Source organism: Protopterus annectens, chromosome 14.part0 (genome assembly GCF_019279795.1).
Source record: "Protopterus annectens isolate FY-2018-M chromosome 14.part0, PAN1.0, whole genome shotgun sequence".
NCBI lineage: Eukaryota > Metazoa > Chordata > Ceratodontiformes > Protopteridae > Protopterus > Protopterus annectens.
Genome location: NC_056748.1, coordinates 405,011,237 through 405,029,471, shown reverse-complemented (window position 1 = coordinate 405,029,471; position 18,235 = coordinate 405,011,237). Strand labels below are relative to the sequence as shown.

The window sequence follows — 18,235 nt, the reverse complement described above, 5'->3', positions numbered from 1 at the left end:
CTCTTGGCTAGGCCTATAAAGGCCTCAGAACCAATAGCCTAGTAACTTCCTATGATCCTATGTTATGTACTTCCTGAAATGAAAACTTCATTGTCAGCGACTTCATTCTGCAAGGATTTACCAGAAACCAAAATAATCTGACTTGTCTAACCCTGGGCTCACTAAAATGAAGAGCAAAGGTTAAAACCAACAGCGAAAACATTGAGCCCCATCAAAAGCCAGACAGCAAGAATAAAAGGGCTCTGTAAAAACATGTTTTCGTCTTCCCTGCAGCTCTCAAGGGATTATATCACCCAAAGTGCCCAAAGATGAAAAGAACTGACCTGTGAGAGTAACTAACCACAAGTTCCATACTGGACACCATGACAGTGACCCATCCAAGAAAACAAAATAGTTCATTCTGGCAGCGTCTTTTACAAAAGCATATAAGTTACTGTCTGTCCTTAGACAAATTACTATGAACTTCAATATCTATGCCAAGGTAAATGACAGTAATGTATAAACAACTGTTTGCAAAATCTTCCTTTTGTCCTCTCCACCAGTGCTGGGCTCAGTTAACCACCATGGACCACTTTAGCACATTCAGCCACACCACTAGTGTTCACAACTTATAGGCAGTACTTAATCTCAACTTAAGCTGTAGTTAAGTATGATGGTTTTAATGTCAAAGGCCATGAAGAAGAACTGGGAGGGGAATATTATGTTTTGTAAGCAATATTTTCACAACCAGGTTTCATCATGTCCAAAACCGACCGTGAACAAACTGACTAGTTTGTGAGTGCATCACCTGGCAGATTCTTAAGCTTAAACAGAGTCCAATCTACTATCCTCCTCATGCACATCAATATTCTGAAGATGTCACACTGATTCACGATTACCTAAGCAGCCAGAATGTATTAATTCCTAGACCTATATCTCTACTAGAAAGCAAACGTTCTGTTCTGTCTAACTGAAAAGCAGGATTGAAACAGCTAGTAGACCAGGGTACCACTGCAAACCTTAGTACTGGTAAAAACAGTACTCTATACTAGTTTTGTTTCAGCTACTAAATTAGCTCTCAGGGAAAAAAAAACAATAATATAATGAGCTGTCTACTACTCACTGACCACCGTAATGCATTCAGTGCCTTCTGCAACAAACTCTTGCACTAATAGGAGGATAAACTTTTATCTGCCACCTATCATGAACCTGAAACACAGCAATAGCATTTCCACGAGGACTGCGCATTTAGCCTTCAGCTGCATTTATCAGACTGAGAAAATTCCCTTGACTTGTCTATTTATGTATAAAGCTGACTCTCAACCTCAAAATCTTTAAGTCAGTCCTTGCAATTGTACAATGGTCAGCCGCCCCAAATACTAACAGCTCAACTGTCCCGATCACTGTCACTACACGTGTGTGGCAATGGCAGTCGCACCGACTTGCTCAAACCCCACGAAACCATTGCAGCTTCACTGAGGAAATGCAACAAACCATCACAAACCGACACAGCCAGTGACAGACTGCTCCCACCTCAACATTCCCCACTCGGTGCCGCCTCAAGAAACCGCGCTCTGTAAGAGCAGCAATCCCCTTTCAGCCACGGGGGGGGGGGGGATTTTACTTTAAAAAGTACTTCAGCACTTGCAACAGAAGCTACTTGACTGGTAAGATAATCATTGAGCCTCCCCCATAAATCAACCAGTACCCTATGCTGCAGGAAACTGTTCAATGGTTGATTCCCCTTTGGAAACAGTTCAGCAATTACCGAAAGAAATAATTTGAAGTAGGACAAGGTCCATTCACTTTTGTCTGCCAGTTGGCAAAGGTTGATTAATGGAGTTAGCCCTAGTTGTCACAGGGTATATACTTTGCCAGGAAACATGGGTTTATAAAGAACGGACCCCAGTTATAATGTAGAATGCTGGTGAAAACCTGTACCATTTAATGGTAAACCGAACAAGTCTTCAGGCACCGTTAACACCAAGATAAAATGCAGCAACACCACAAGTAGTGTCATCCACACTTAATCAGTCCTCTAGCAAGTAAATAATAACCCCCAAATGGCCCAACATTTACTTGTTTCCCAAGCAGAACCTCCGGTAGTTAGAAAAAGTTTTTTTTTTAAATGTTTTATTTAATTACCAGCCACAGAACATACAAACCGCAACTACAGCTCAAGTGCCAATGTGCCAACTGCAACAAAGCATCCATTAACTAAGGCAGATTACCTACCACAAAGATCCTCAAAAGTCCTCCTGCCCAACAGTAACATATGCTGATCAAATTGACAGTTCTGCTTGTGAAAAGACAAAGAGCCTCAAAAGTCCTGCAGCTAACAGTAATGATGTACGGGCAATCAGGAACTAAATACAACCAACGTACTGTACCAAATAAAACTCTGAAACTCCACAAACTGCCACGTGAGAACGTCAACTGCCATGGAATTCAGTTATTGCTGCAGCACACATGCGTATTGAGCTCTTGATAACAGGAAATTTTGCAGCCCGTGAAATCCACTCATGGCTGAAACAACCCCCCCCCTTTACAATTGACCTCGAAAGAAAATCCCAAAACTATACCGATGACAGCTTTCTCACAAACACTACTGAGAGAAGAAGCTCCCCTGCACAAAACCCAGAACAAATGGCCTTCCACATTCCCTATCAACACTAAAGCCTCTATAGATACGGGTCGCTCTCCTCACCCGGGTCATCTCAATTAACTTCGAAAAATCTTCCACCCTGTACTATCTCCATATATATGTATTTTTTTTTGTTAATATCCGAAACCAAAAACAGCAAAGATGGAACCTAACCACTGCAACAGTATGTCACCCCAGACAAAGCAAGGACAGAGCTCATTTTTTTTTTTATTATTATTTTATCTGATATGATTATTATTATTATTTTAATACTGGGCTCTCCTCAACACAAGCACAATACCATTCACAACTCTACTAGCCAAATACTCAAATATCTACCCCCTATACCCCATTTCATTAACCTTTAACCCAGAGGCTGTAGAGGGCCACGAGAGAGAGAAAAAAAATTGCTACAGACAGTACCCCCCTTCTTCCCTGCTTACCAACCATAATCCACCGCCTACCTGATCCAAGGACCAATGTAAACCTCCACTATAGCAAGTTTATGCCAAAATGTGATTACTTACCCAGCTACACTTGTCTAAACCCCTTATGCCCCTCCCCACCCTTACCTCATTTCCTCCCAATCATCCCTCCCTCCATTTAACCCTTTCACCTCCCCAACCCACTTAACTCCCACTAATATATCAATCTAACTCCTCTTGAAGATGTCCCAAGACAACTTGGTTTGTTGCCAAACCTCATTTATTGAAAACCCAGAGTTGTGTGTTTCTCTCAATAAAGCCTTACTGATTATTTCTGCGTTGTAAGATCCGAGTGGGCTTTCAGCTGTTTTTTTCTCTCTTTGTGAGACTTTAAACCTCCTGCAGTGTAGGACCATGGGATGTATGCAAATTCTCCTTAAGGCCATAGCAGTGTTTCAGCTACATGGCTTATAAATGCCTTTAATGTTTTACATTTTAAGTCTTTATGGGTACATTCAGGCCAATAAAGCCATGTAGTTGAAATACTTTTATGTCTTATGGGGTTATGTGCTTAAGTCTCTGCTTCTGAAGGTTTAAACGGTGAAAAGGCTAGATTGTTTGGATGTTTCTTGTAGTTTAGCTGAATAGATTCTGTATGATCTTTTTTCTGTTTAGTTTAGCTGCAAGTACTTTCATGTGAGGCCCTAGTATGACCCAGCTAGTGATTTGAAAAAACTTTAGGAGAACATCCTGTGTGCACATATAAAACCTCAGACAACATTAAGTCCTTTTTGTAAAGAGGTTCATGTTCCAAAAACACCGGACGTTTCACCCCAGGCACCTTCAAATGTGGGAGATGCAGGCAATGCAGGTTCATAAGTAACACCTCCTGCGCTTACATTCAAACCCTTGCCCCATCCTTTTTGTCCCTTGGAATATTTGACTGTAATTCATTTGGAGTGGTTTACATTGCCCAGTGTGAAACATGCCCATTCTTTTATATAGCAAAAACTTTCAGAAACTTTGCCTGCAGAATTTGAGCATAATCTAGCAATCAAAAATAAAGATCAAAACAATGCATTAGCAAAACATTCATTGATTTTTTTTTTCTTGTTTTAAGAAATTCACCTTTAGTGTACTGGAAGCTGTCAGTTGGAGGACTTTTCAGGGAATTATAAGGTATGGCTTGGGTATCGAGAATCTCGTTGGCAGATCAGGTTAAGAGCTGACAAATGCCCTGGACTCAATGATCACATTAATATTAAGTGTTTCTTGTCAGCACAAATGTTTTAAATAGTATCTAGTCTGCCGTAAATCTGATATAAAGTATTTTGGTTCAGGCAATTTTTAACCTAAAATTACCTAAAGACAGGTGTTGATTGGTTGTTTGCATACCACAGGACTGTTTTGTCTCCATTTTTAAACAGTTTGTTTGAATTGTTTGTCAGATTCTGATAAAGTTCTTGTGTGGATTAATTAAAAAGAATGAAGGCTAAATAGAATTTGACTCCGTCTGCTTCTTCTCTGAAGAGCTGGTACTTATAGAATTGTTGTTTTGGTTTTGTGTTCTTTATTCTACATGTCTTTGGGATTTTATAAATTCAAAATTGTTGCCTTATCAATGATTTACATATAATAAATATTGGGATTTTACTCAGCTGTCCACAACATGTCTAGTAGAATTATGTTAATTAACTTGAGTGGCAGCTCTTTCGATTGTATACTTTTTGGTATTCATTACCACTGTACCTTTTAAACGCAAAACAGTTATATGTGTGGTTTAGGTCAGCATTCCATTTTAAAATCACAGGTATTGCCAAAACTTTTCAATTCTGCCGTTAGGCCTTCCTTATAATGGCATTTATTGATAAACTCCTTTAATCTAAAAGCATTTTTAACATTACTGAATTCCTGTGTTTACTGTCATGGGCACCCTTCAGTTAATGAGATTCTGTGATCTTACTGTTATATGAAATTTAATTTAGTTTGTGTATTGTATACCATATTATCTTCACATCAAATAACTCTTCTGAGGACTAATAAAAGGACATTTATTTCTTTTTTCAGAACTTCTATAAAGAAATAGAAAGGGAAGAAATGTATATAAGGTAAGTAAATCTTCCAGAATTTTTCCACAGTAAATCTTTGTGATGCATAACTGGTTTTTAACAATCTACGCAGGAAAATGACAAACATTTGCAATGGGATTCTATTTAAAAGTGTTACATTTTGTTATGTTTGCAACCCATTTCAGGTCTAACTTTGTGCAAACTTTACTGTTATTAATAGTGAGCAGCAGTTGCCCTTCTTTTCAAAGCTATTTGCAGCAGTCAGGGCTGCTGCTAGCATTTTGGGGGCCCCCAGCAAGTTTCAAGTTGGGGGCCCTACTCAGGAGAATATCAAGTGTGGCCACATTGCTGTCGCACCCTCTTACCTGTCAAGCTTATCCAGCACTATTTAATAGCCACTATAGTGTCACTACATTCAGATCATTAAGAAATGTGCCAATGTAGACACTGGCATTTAGTACCAATGTTACTTTACAACAATCCCCTGTACCACAGCAAGGTAGCTACTCACAGGTATACATACTGACTGGCATTTATTACCAATGTTACATTATGACAAACCCCTGTGCCACAGCAAGGTAGTCACGCAAAGGTGTGCACACACACACTCTGACTGCCATTTAGTACCAATGTTACATTATGGCCAAAGCCCTGTACCACAGCAAGGTGGTGGCTCACAGATGTACACACACACACTGACTGGCATTTAGTACCAGTGTTACATTATGACAAACTCATGTACCACAGCAGGAGTGCCACTTACAGGTGCACACACTGACTGGCATTTAGTACCAGTGTTACATTATTACAAACCCCTGTACCACAGCAAGGTAGCCACTCACAGGTGCACACACACAATGACTAGCATTTAATACCAATGCTACATTATGACATACTCCTATACCACAGCAAGGTAGCCACTCACAGGTACGTACACACACACACACACACACACACACACACACACACACACACACACACACACACACACACTGGCATTTAGTACCAATGTTACATTATGCCAAACTCATGGTTCTGCGATAGAGCCTTTCCTTCTATGTTAGTCAAGGTCCCTGTTATACCAGTGTGTTTATTTATTTGCATTTTATTGTGATACATGGGAGAAATCAAGCAAACAATAAAATGTGCAGAACTACTGTTTGTAAGTAGCTGTGGAAAGCTTGTGTGTTAGGAGGGGAAGAGAAGGATTCCCATTTATGGGTAAATATGCAAACTAACTGTTGATATGGAAGGTGGAAGCCAAGTAGTTTACATTTCATTAAAATGGCAAGATGAAATCTTATGCAACATGTAAATTATGCAAAGCTGTGTGTGTGTGTCCAGAGGCATGATTACAGCTGTGAAGATGTGTTTTTGTGCAGCTGTGTTGTGTAGGTTAGTAGGAGACACAGTAATCTTACCAGTAACTGTGTAGTATTCAACTTAGAAACATGATAATGAACCACTAATCAGATGTTGCTCCTTATGGCTTTATCTTGTCTGTGAAATGCATTACCTTACCTTTGTGCTATTTGGTACTACAGCATTTCCCAAACAGCACTGGTGGCAATCTTTTTACTGAATTGCAGCCATGGTGCTGTTAGAAAGCTTCATGAATAGGCACTCTTTGCAGGGAAAAGCATCAGAACAACAAAAAATAAATTGCCTACCAAGTTATTCATAAAAAATAAGGGGGAAGCTTTTACGTTCATATTCTTGCTATATAACAGTTCAAGATTATATGCCATATGCTGCCCAACTAAAGAAACTCCAGCTCTATTCAGTCACATACCGTCTGCTCAGAGGTGACCTGTGCCTGACATACAAGGCCATGTCCAACCCGGAATTAATGGACATGCTCCACCTCAAAAAATCCAAATCCACCAGAGCCACAAGAGCAAGAGACTTAAACCTCAACACGGATATAAATAGGACGTGCTGGAGGGACAGATTCATCACCCAGAGACTCCCTATGCTGTGGAACAGAATCCCGGTCCATGTGAGACAGAGCACCTCGCTGGCTCTGTTCAAGAGGAATCTTGACCAGTGGATGGGAGATCATAGGTTTACCCCGGGGATCATCTCTGTATCACTGCTGGACAGAGGCACGGCAAACTAATGGGTATAGTATTCTTCAACCTAAGGGGTGGTGAAAGCCACACAACTCTGGCTAGGCTTATAAATGCCCTAGGGCAGATAGCCTAGTATGAACCTATGAACCTATAAGAAAACTCCAAGAACATTAAAAACTATATCAAATATTGCATTATCTTTGCAGTGATGAGATGCATTATAACATACAATGTATTTTGTAACAAATTACTTTCAATTTTTTTATGCTAAACTATTTATTATGAAACAATACTTTCAAACCTTTGTCTCTCAAGTACTAAAAAGCACTTAAAATTGGTTAGAATGAGTCTCATTTGCTAATATTAACAAAGCATCATTAAAAAAATTGACAGAAGAATCAAACTCCAAACACCCACATTTCTGCACTGTAGTGGTCTAAACAAGAGCAGGTGGTGTGAAATATAATGTGAGCTATGACTTCAAAAATAGCTAAAACGGTATAATTAAAAGGTAGCAGCAATCTAGACAGTTTAATAATCAAGCCATTTTGAATGATGTGACAGAAATGATATGATGGAACGTCTAGATGCCCTGTCTAAAAATAAATGCATAAAACGCTGTGGTCTCTCTATATATGACCTGTGGTACCTACCTGTAAAATATACTAGCTGAGAAACATTGATCTGTCTGATAGAATAGAAATGGGTATAAGTATGGAACATACCTTAAGATGTAGTATACATGTACGCAACAAAGCTTATTGAAAAATGTTCATTTATGAGTGATGTCTTCTTGTATTCTGGAACTTACATTTGCATGAGATGGGGTTACATATGAAGATGTACAATCACTGAGCCACTAAGCTGACTTAATCTTTTTGGTATAATTGCATACCTGTCATTTGGTTCCTTGTAAGGATCACTGGTGTGAAAAATGTTTCCTAGCCTGGCTAATCATGCTTCCAACACTGGTAAACCATTAAAGGTAACATAAAGACCCAGTAGTAACCAAATCCGTACATCCCTAACTAAAACATAGTTTGATTATATTACTTGATCAGCAGTAAGACAAACTTCTGTGAATAAGAATTAAAATGCAGCATATATTTAGCATCCATTTTAAGAATTCATTGTACGTGAATGTTAGCTTCTAATATATGCAAAACTACTGAGGGATCCTAGAGAAACACTGGAAATCTAACATTGTAAATCATAAAAAAGTCACATTGAGGAATGCAGGCTGCTAAATGTCCATGTGCAATAAACGCTTAGACCTTGAAGAGTGACATAATAGTGCAAAAAGCTACTAGTCTATAGACAACCTGACAAGGCATCTGATTTTACAAACTTATAACCACAAAAGCCACCGAGAAATTCTGATAATCTAAACCATCAGGAAATATATAATAACATTTGTAAACAACCTATCATTGGAGCAAACTAAGGTAATCACTGATTCTTTAGAAAGAGTTTCTGTAATGTTGTACTAAATGGTCAAAAAAGTATACAGCAGAAAAAGGAAATGGCAGTAGGGGATGAGTACTGGAATTTGTAGGTATTAGTTGGCAATGAGTCTTTTATTATATTTTATATGAAGGCAGACATGAGTTGTTTATCATTTAACTCAACAACTACAGTACATAAGTTTGTGATAATAATCTTTATTCCTCCTCTGAAGACATTAGTTTGTACTTGTGTGCGTAGATTGCCAGGAAATGATTTCCACAGGTATATTTTTTGTAGCATGTGACAAATAGGGCATTGTTATGCCATGTGCGCATATTTAGATTTATAATGAGGCTTAGCAGTGAAAATGCTGATGTAGTTAACAAACTGACCAAGTGGGGAACCCCAGGAGTGCATATATTATGTCCTTTAATTTCTAAACCTCGCAGTCTGTTGTACTTATAGGTTAGACTAGTATGTTTGTTTTAATTAGACAGGATTTTGGTGTTATACCACTAAAATGCACAATACCTCAATATTACACTTGCAGTTCAGTGTGAATAATTTACATGTAGTACATGGGAGTGCTGTGATTATACTCTGGTATTGTGAAAGATAAACTTGGTAAGCATTTCTCCAGCATCAGCTACTATTGGAACAGCACTTATTGTTGTTTAACAAAACTTTATTAAACAAATACATTCTTTCAAATGCTGTGTTTCTCAGCTGTCCCTGATTTTTCCCACATTTTTACTCTGTTTCTTCTGGAATCATTGATTTTTCTGGAAAATCACCAAGGATTACAGATGGTCAATGATGCCACTCATTAGAATTTCAAACTTATTGCTCGGAAAATGTACGTTTATTCACAATATGATGTTCACTTAATATGCTAGTTTAGTTTGAGCACTAGTTAAAAGCTATCCTTGACTTTTTTTCCCTCCCTCAAATATTGTTTATGTATTTGTACAGAACTAGTAATTAAAGAAGTTGCCAGGTATGCTGTTTTGTTTCAGCAGTAAGTGTTGTTCAAGCTTTCAAAGCAAGTAAAACACTTCATGCTTCTGTGATTCCTGGCTTTTTTCTCTCTCTCTCACTGTAAGTGATTGTACATGAAGCAGACAAAACTGAATTATGGTTGGGTCTCCGATCATGACCCTTATTATGTGTTCACCATGGATGCCAAGATTCACCTCTAAAGCTTTGCTGTCAAGGACAATTTCTTGACATCAACACCTTGAACACATAATAATCATGTTATGATCTGAAACTCTATCATTATCCTCTGTCACGCTACTCTGGGTGTGTCATGCACCTACTAAATTCCTTTTATGTACACATCATGCAACATTCAAACCAAATGTTGCTGTATACTGCATAGCGAGTTACACTCTTTTCTGCAAACTCCACACGTTTTTGTGTGCAAGCTGCTGCTTTTTTGTATAAAAATGATCTAGGTTCCTTACAGACCTGTAGTTTTATTTAAATAAACTCTGTAGCAGGAAGCAGACATGAGGGACACTGGATGTTTTTTGCAGTGCTGCTTAACAGTTTGTTTAGTTAAATGTTAGCCTGCCACACAGTTAATAGCTCTGCCATTCAGTTTTCCAGAATGTTTTTAATTGAACTATATCCAAACTAAATCAAAATTGCAATATTCTGAATTGTCATGAGTGCTTGTTTGGTTTCATTGCTTAAAAGTCTACTATAACAGATAATGCATGAATAGATTTTAGTCTTGCATTTAATCTTTAGATGAGAGCTTTGTGCTTTGTTATCTTCATCCCAGAGTTAGGTTTTTCCCCATGTAATGTCACCTCAGTGTAGTTTATAAAAAAAAAAAATCACTTTTTTCTACCACAGATTATCAAGGACCCCATAACCCCCCACCCCGCCACACACACACACACAATCAGATATCCTTTTGTTTTTAAAAAGGATTTTGTCTCAGGCTGTACGACTAAGGGTGAGACCAACTTTTTCTCTAGTGTGTATCTTTATTTTTGTTACACAATTTTGTATCTTATTTAAATAATAAAATGCTGCAAGGCACATAAGCAGGTGTGGTAAAATTCTCTTTCCACATTGTTATAAGATTATTTATATGTAAAGCAGGGACAAGCTATGCTGCAAGACTACATAAGCACATTGGTTTTAGCAAGAGAAGATTTGCTGTTATCCATGTGGTTCATAGGTAGGTACTAGGCTATTGGCCCTAAGGCCTATATAAGCCTAGCCAAATGATACCCTGGCTTTTGCCACCCAAGAAAATTATTTTCCTGTGCCCCTGTCAAGCAGAGCCACAGAAGTGATCCCCGGGGTGAATTTCCTATCTCCCATCCAATCATCAAGATTTTTCTTGAAGAGTGCTAATGAGGAGGTTTGTTTGGTATAATTAGGTAGTTTGTTCCAGAGTATGGGAAGTCTCTGAGACAGGAATCTATCCCTCCAGCATGTTCTGTTTATTGTGGTGACAAGGTTTAGGTCCCTAGAGCGTGTAGCTCAGAGGGATTACGATTTCTTTACGTGGAGCCTGTCCAACAGCTCTGGGTTTGACATAGCTTTGTATGTTAGGCAGAGATTGCCTCTGAGTAGGCGATATGCGACAGAGTAAGGCTGGAGTTTTTTGAGATGGTCTGCGTAGGGCATCTGTTTGAGTCCGGTAATCCTCTTTGTGAGGTAATTCTGTGGCCTTTCCAGTTGTTGTTGATGTCTTGTGAGGTACATACCAAAAGGGGCGTTGTACTCTATAATGGGTTTAATGAGTGACGAGTAGAGGGGAACAATGACCTCTTTTTTTCCTGAATGAGAAACCTTTTGTGATGAGGTGTGCCACATAGGATTTCCTGACTACTGTGGTGATGTGATTATCAAAGGAGACTACTGTCCATCTGTGTCCCAAGGTCACACTTTTGGTGTTAAGTAAACTACCGCCTATGTGGTAGTTCATGGGTACAGAGTTTTTACCAAAAGGGATGACGATGTACTTTTTGGCATTGAGCTTGAGGCCATGGCTTTGACACCAGGCATCTATCTCAGTGAGGCCCTTTTATAGGATATCCACATTGTTAGGAGATTTGATTATGGCTCCTAGTTTGCAGTCATCTGCAAACTTTGTTAGCCAAAGACCTTCTGGGTTAGCCTGTACTTCAAACAAGTAGATACCAAACAGGAGAGGACCTAGGACTAAACCCTGTAGTACTCCACTTGTCACTGGTCTGAAGTTGGATTTAGAGTCTGCTACTTTCACAGTGTGGGTTCGGTCAGTGAGCCAGTTGGTAACTCATCTTGTGACACAGGGATTTATACCTAGTTTAGTGAGTTTGTCTATAATTCCAGAGTGGGGCATGGTGTTTAAAGCCTTGGCGAGATCTAGATAGGCTGTGTGTACCACCTTACCCTCATCTACAGATTTGGTGACCGCTTCAGAGAAGTCTATCAGGTTTAGGAGACGTGATCTGCCTTTTACAAACTTGAACTGGGTAGGGTCCAGAGTTTGGAGATTACCAATGTCATTGTTTATAAGTTCCATGATGATACGCTCCATAGCCTTGCAGACCAGGCTCGTCAGGCTAATTCAGGTAGTCAGGGTAGTTTCCAGGGTCCGTGGTGGCTCCCCCTTTGTGGAGTGGGATAACCGTTGCTGTGCACCATTCAGTGGGCACAAAGCCTGAGGCGAGGCTATGATTGAACATGGTACTTAGATGGGGTGCCAGTTTGTTCTGTAGTTCATGTAGAATGCAGCCTGGGATGTTCTTCGTGTTTCACTGTTACAGTCATTACATTTGGGTAATCCTGCTGGGAGGTTGCCCTCAGCCGGCCTGAATTCCAATGTCTTGGGTCCTGCGTCGGTTGCTGTCACCCCTTCCCTGACGTCAGGTTGTCAGGGGTATAAAAGAAGCAGCCGGCGCCATTTTCTTCAGTCTTTCTTGCCGCGTGGTGCCCGAAGGAGAAGCAGTTCACAAGTGCCGGTTGGCCGACTCCTGAGATTTTCATGTTTGAGTTTCAGATCTGAAGTCTTCAATAAAGCTAAGTACCCCGTTGGGGAAACGTTTTTCTTGCTCCAGACCGATGTCAGAAAAAGTTAATAAATGTGTTTCTTGTTGAAAGCAAATACCTCATAAGGATTTTCATTCTTACTGTATTCCTTGCGTAGGCCCTGATCACAATGTTACTGGTTGTCGGTTTTGTGCTAGATTTAACAAACGCACTATTAAGCGTCTGTATGATTTTGCTTTAAACTTTTTTGGACGCCGGTTTAATTATCCTGAAATGTCATCAGATAGCCATCCGACTACCGGAGTTTACAAAAAAACGCAAAGAAAAGGATAGAGAAAAACTACCGAGGTCCAAAACCGGTGACGAAGCTTCTTCTAAGCCGGTTCGCCGGTTCTCAGTGAGGTGTTTTCACAGCCCCTGACGCCCGCTACTTTGGAGTCGCATGCCGCTGCCGACTCCCATGTGGAGTCGGCCATGCTGCTGGATACTCAAGGTATTGGAGGCTCGGACGCTAATCCCTCAGATGGGTCCGGAGCCACTGAGCAGGTACCGGCTTCTGAGGGTGTATTCAAACCTAAACATCTTTACATTAAAACGACTTCAGCTTCAAAAGCAAAGACTAAAGCACATTCTAAAGCAAGGAAACACACTCAAGAGCCATGTGGACAGGCCTGTATGCCCAAAAAACAGATGCTCAAAATGGCCGAAGACTTGATTACTTTGATCAGGGGTTCCAATCCCCCTCCTGATAAGAGGCCTAGGCAAGACACTGACTATGAATCTTCAGATCAGGCTTCTATTTCTTCTGATTCCTTTTCTGATCAGGAATATTCTCTTCCCCCCTATGAGGATTCTGATGCTGAAGAATCTATACCTTCAGCATCTCCTCCTGAGGACTATTCCTTTGGGGAAACCTTGCATACCATGAGGGAACATTTCTGCTGGGAGAGCCAAGATTTTTCAGAATCTAAAAAGAGGCTCAGGGATTTTCTTTTACTACCTCAGCACAGGCCTCTAGCCATTCCACCTGTTAGACATTGTAGATGATGTATTTTCGGAGTCTAGTCTGTCCCCTGACTCCTTACCCCCAGCTCCTGTTAAGCCTGACCGATATTACAGGGTTCCTGACTCACACAAATTTCTTTTTAGAAACCCTGCTGCTGACCCAGAAATGATTTCACAGGGTCCAAAGAGAGTTAAGGCTTCCACTGCAAAACACCCAACTCCCTCTGACAGAGATTCAAGGGCACTGGATAGATGGGGAAAAAAGGTTTACACATCTGCAACTTTGGCTATAAGGGCCTTAAACTGTCAATTTCATATGCTTAAGTATCAGCAACATGAGATGGGATTGCTTAAACAGAAAATGTTGTTAAATTCTGAATGTGCAGAAAACAAGGAAATGCAGGATTTATTGTATGCAGCAGAACAAGTTGGAAAACATACTTTGCAATTTGGTTTTGATTCTTTGGAGGCCTCCTGCAGGGCCACAGTTACGGGTTCTGTAATTAGGAGGCATGCTTGGTTAAAGGAACAAAATCTGCCTGATCATGTTAAAGTAAAATTACTAGATACACCTTTACAGCATGATACTTTGTTTGGTGTTAAGGTAGAAGAGGTGTTAAAGAAAATGGAGGACAAAGCTAAATCTATGCAAACTGTCAAAAAAATTTTACAAGTACAGCCACCTAGGTTTAGTAGACACTGGCCTACAAAGAATTGTCCCTTTCCTGTGTCAGACAGACCTCAGAGGGGCAGATCCAGACACCCTAGGGGCAGATCCCAGGCGCAAGGTTCTTATAGGCCCAAGCAATGGGGGGCTTCTACCTCCAAAGCTGGAGAAGATAGAACACAAACATACAGAAAACAGTCCCAATGACTTCCCCCTGCCTGCACCAAGCACTTATCTTCTGGCAGCACCCTTAGGGGGAAAATTAGCACTTTTTGCTCAAAACTGGCACATCATAACCCAGGACAAGTGGGTTCTAAATATAGTGTCACAAGGCTACAAGTTCCATTTCCATACTCTGCCAAAGGCAAACGGCTGGCCAGATCTGCCCAAAAATCAATGGGCAGAGGCACAAAAACAAGTCTCATTCCTCATGGACTTGGGGGCCATTCAACAAGTACCAGAGCAAGAGCAGGGACAAGGATTTTACTCAAGACTGTTCTTGGTACCCAGAAAGGACAAGGCCTGGAGGCCGATACTGGACCTTTCTATTCTGAACACTTTCCTGGATATTCCAAAATTCAAAATGTTGACTTTGCAGCAGCTTCTGCCTATGCTGGGCAAGAATGCTTGGCTTGTGACTTTAGACCTAAAAGAGGCATACCTGCATGTTCCAATCAGACAGTCATGCAGAAGATACCTAAGATTCAAGGCTGGTTCAATGCATTACCAATTCCCTGCACTGCCCTTTGGCTTATCTACTTCGCCCATAGTCTTTACAAAGTGCCTGGCACCAGTAATTGCATTCTGCAGACAACGAGGAATACAAATATATCCTTACTTGGACGACTGTCTCATTCAAGCAGAGAACAAGGACATTCTTCTTCAACATCTGGCGTTTGCGAAAAGACTACTAACATGCCTAGGGTAGACAGTCAACAAAAAGAAATCAAAACTAGTACCCTCACAAGAGATAATATTCCTGGGTGCAAGCTTGAATACAACTGCCCAGATGGCTTATCTCATGCCAGACAAACAAAGGCAACTGGCTACCTATTTCAAAATGTTGGCAACAAAGGCCCAGTTATCTGCAAGAAAAATTCTGCAGGCTTTGGGCTTCATGGCCTCCTGCATCCTACTAATTCCATATGCAAGACTGCATATGAGGAAACTTCAATGGTACCTAAAACGTGTTTGGACTCAACATTGCCACAGCCTGGAAACAGTCATTACTCTCATTCCCTGCCTGCAACAGGAGTTTCGATGGTGGGCAAAGGCTTGTCACCAGAACAAGGGACAGCAATTCACATTACCTCCAGCCAGGCAGACACTAACAACGGATGCATTAGACTATGCCTGGGGAGCTCACATGGCAGGAAGATGCATTCAGGGCACATGGTCCTCAAACCAAATGCATCTACATATCAGTCAAAAAGAGATGTTAGCTGTTCAGAATGCACTGACAGCCTTCAAGGACCTACTTCAACCGGAACAACTACTGATAAAGACGGACAACAGCACGGTCATGTGGTATATAAACAAGCAGGGGGGTACACATTCTTACCCCTTTTGCAGACTAGCCATGACCTTGTGGGACACACCTTTGACTTACCAAGTACATCTGCAGGCACAGTTCCTGCCAGGAAAGGAAGATACTCTGGCAGACGAACTAAGCAGAAACCTCCTGGATCCCCACGAGTGGAAGCTGGATCCACAAGTCTTCAGCATGATAACAGGGAAATGGGGATGCCCGGACATAGATCTATTTGCCTCCCCTCTCAATTACCAACTAAAACAATTCTCTACAAGGACTTATCACAGACAAGGATGGAAAGTGGACGCCCTCTCAGCTGGAAAAACCTATCAGTATATGCCTTTCCTCGACTGCCTCTCCTCCCCAAGGTGCTCCTAAAGGTCAGACAGGAGAAGCCAAAGATGATACTGATTGCCCCAGACTGGCCATGCCAGTACTGGCATCCAATACTAAGGTGCTTATCTCTATGCCCAGCTTGAACCTTGTCTCAAATACCTTGACTACTGTCCCAGCAAAACAATCAGATCATGCACAGCCAACTCAGGACATTAAACTTGGCAGCATGGCGGATAATGTAGTCATACAAAAAACACCACTCAGTAAAGCTGTGATGGATGTCATTCTAGAAGCCAGAAGGCCTAGTACTAGAAAGACTTATGCTGGAAAATGGAAGAAATTCTGTGCCTGGAATCAGGCACAAGGAACTGATACAGTGGTACCAAATATTCCTCAGATTTTGCAATACTTAACTGAGATGTTGGACAAAGGCCTATCTTTTTCTTCAATTAAAATTCATGTCTCTGCCATTTCGGCTCAGTACAATACAGAGCCACCACTTTTTTCTCACCCTTTATTAAGGCAGTACCTCAGAGGAGCCAAATATGTAAGGCCCCCAAGGAGACTACCAATACCTGCATAGGACCTCAACTATGTCTTGGAAAAGCTCACACTGCCTCCTTTTGAGCCAGCTGCTACTGCTGATATGAAGTTTTTATCTTGGAAAACAGCTCTGCTTTTAGCAATTACTTCTGCAAGACAAGTTTCAGAGCTACAGACGCACATGGTTGTGGAACCTTTCATCATTTTTCATCCAGACAGGGTCTCCCTGAGGACAAACCCAACATTTATGCCTAAAGTAGCGTCCAGTGTGGCGCTTAACCAAGCCATCCATCTGCCAACCTTTTATCCAAATCCACAGAACTAGGGGGAGAGAATTCTGCATTCTTTGGGTGTACACAGACAGCTTAGATTCTACTTAGACAGAACCAAAGCTTTCAGGAAGACAGAGCAATTACTACAAGATATGGCATATGCTACAGGATCACAAGGGAAGCCTATCTCAAAGCTATCTCAAAGCAGACTATTTCTAAGTGGTTAGGCCACTGCATTTGTTTCTGCTACTTACACCATGGTAAGCCAGTGGCTAAGGGCATTAGGCTTCTTTCCACCAGAGCTGCAGCCACCTCAGCAGCCTTTCTCAGGGGAGTACCAACCAGAGGCATTTTAGAGGCGGCTACTTGGAGTTCAGTGCACACCTTCACAAAGCATTATCAATGCCACTCTACTCTAAATCCAGGGCAGGCTTTGCCATTGCGGTCATGCAGGGCCTCATACCCACTCCTACTGCTGTCTAGTTCCAACCTCCCAAAATAGCTTTAGGACTCTACCCAAATGTAATGACTGCAACAGTGAAACACGAAGAACATATTACAGTTGTGTACACTTACCATAAATGTAGATATTCGAGTGTATTCACTGTTGTAGTCCAGGTTACCCATCCGCCTTCCCCATTTTTTCTTTTGGATCTTATCTTTGCTTCTCTGATTTATACTACCTATGTGGTGTATTTGCTTATAGATGAAGGTAAAATTTATATTTGTGTATTTCTGAATATATATATAAAAAGTTTGCCTACCCTTTTTGGGAGGCACCTGACATCTGGGGCAAGAAAAACTGAAGAAAATGGCGTTGGCTGCTTCTTTTATACCCCCTGACGACCTGATGTCAGGGAAGGGGTGACCGCAACCGACGCAGGACCCAAGACTTTGGAATTCAGGCTGGCTGTGGGCAACCTGCCAGCAGGATTACCCAAATGTAATGACTGCAACAGTGAATATACTCGAACATCTACATTTATGGTAAGTGTACACAACTGTAATTTGTCAGGTCCCATGGATGCTGTGTTCTTGGCTTTGGCGAGTGTGTTTTTTACCTGTGCAGCCATGATTACAGGTACTTTGCATTCTTCTGGTATACAGATGGGCCCTTTAGGGGATGAGAAAGGGGTAAAGTTAGCACTGAACCTATCTGCCAGGATGTTGGCAATATCAGTTGGTTCTGTATATTTAGTGCCATTGTGCTGTAACTCCGAGCAGATCTGAGTGTTGCCATTGAGATT

General features: G+C 41.0%; 1 protein-coding gene across 1 annotated transcript in view; it reads left to right on the top strand.

Moving 5' to 3' along the window:
• The window catches only part of DOCK1 (dedicator of cytokinesis 1), a gene marked incomplete in the record, with an annotated part of 4,741,214 nt that overhangs the window by 3,834,236 nt on the left and 888,743 nt on the right, over positions 1 to 18,235 (top strand). The window contains 1 exon segment of the mRNA XM_044056178.1: positions 5,116 to 5,156. Coding sequence (XP_043912113.1) covers positions 5,116 to 5,156 — 41 coding nt within the window.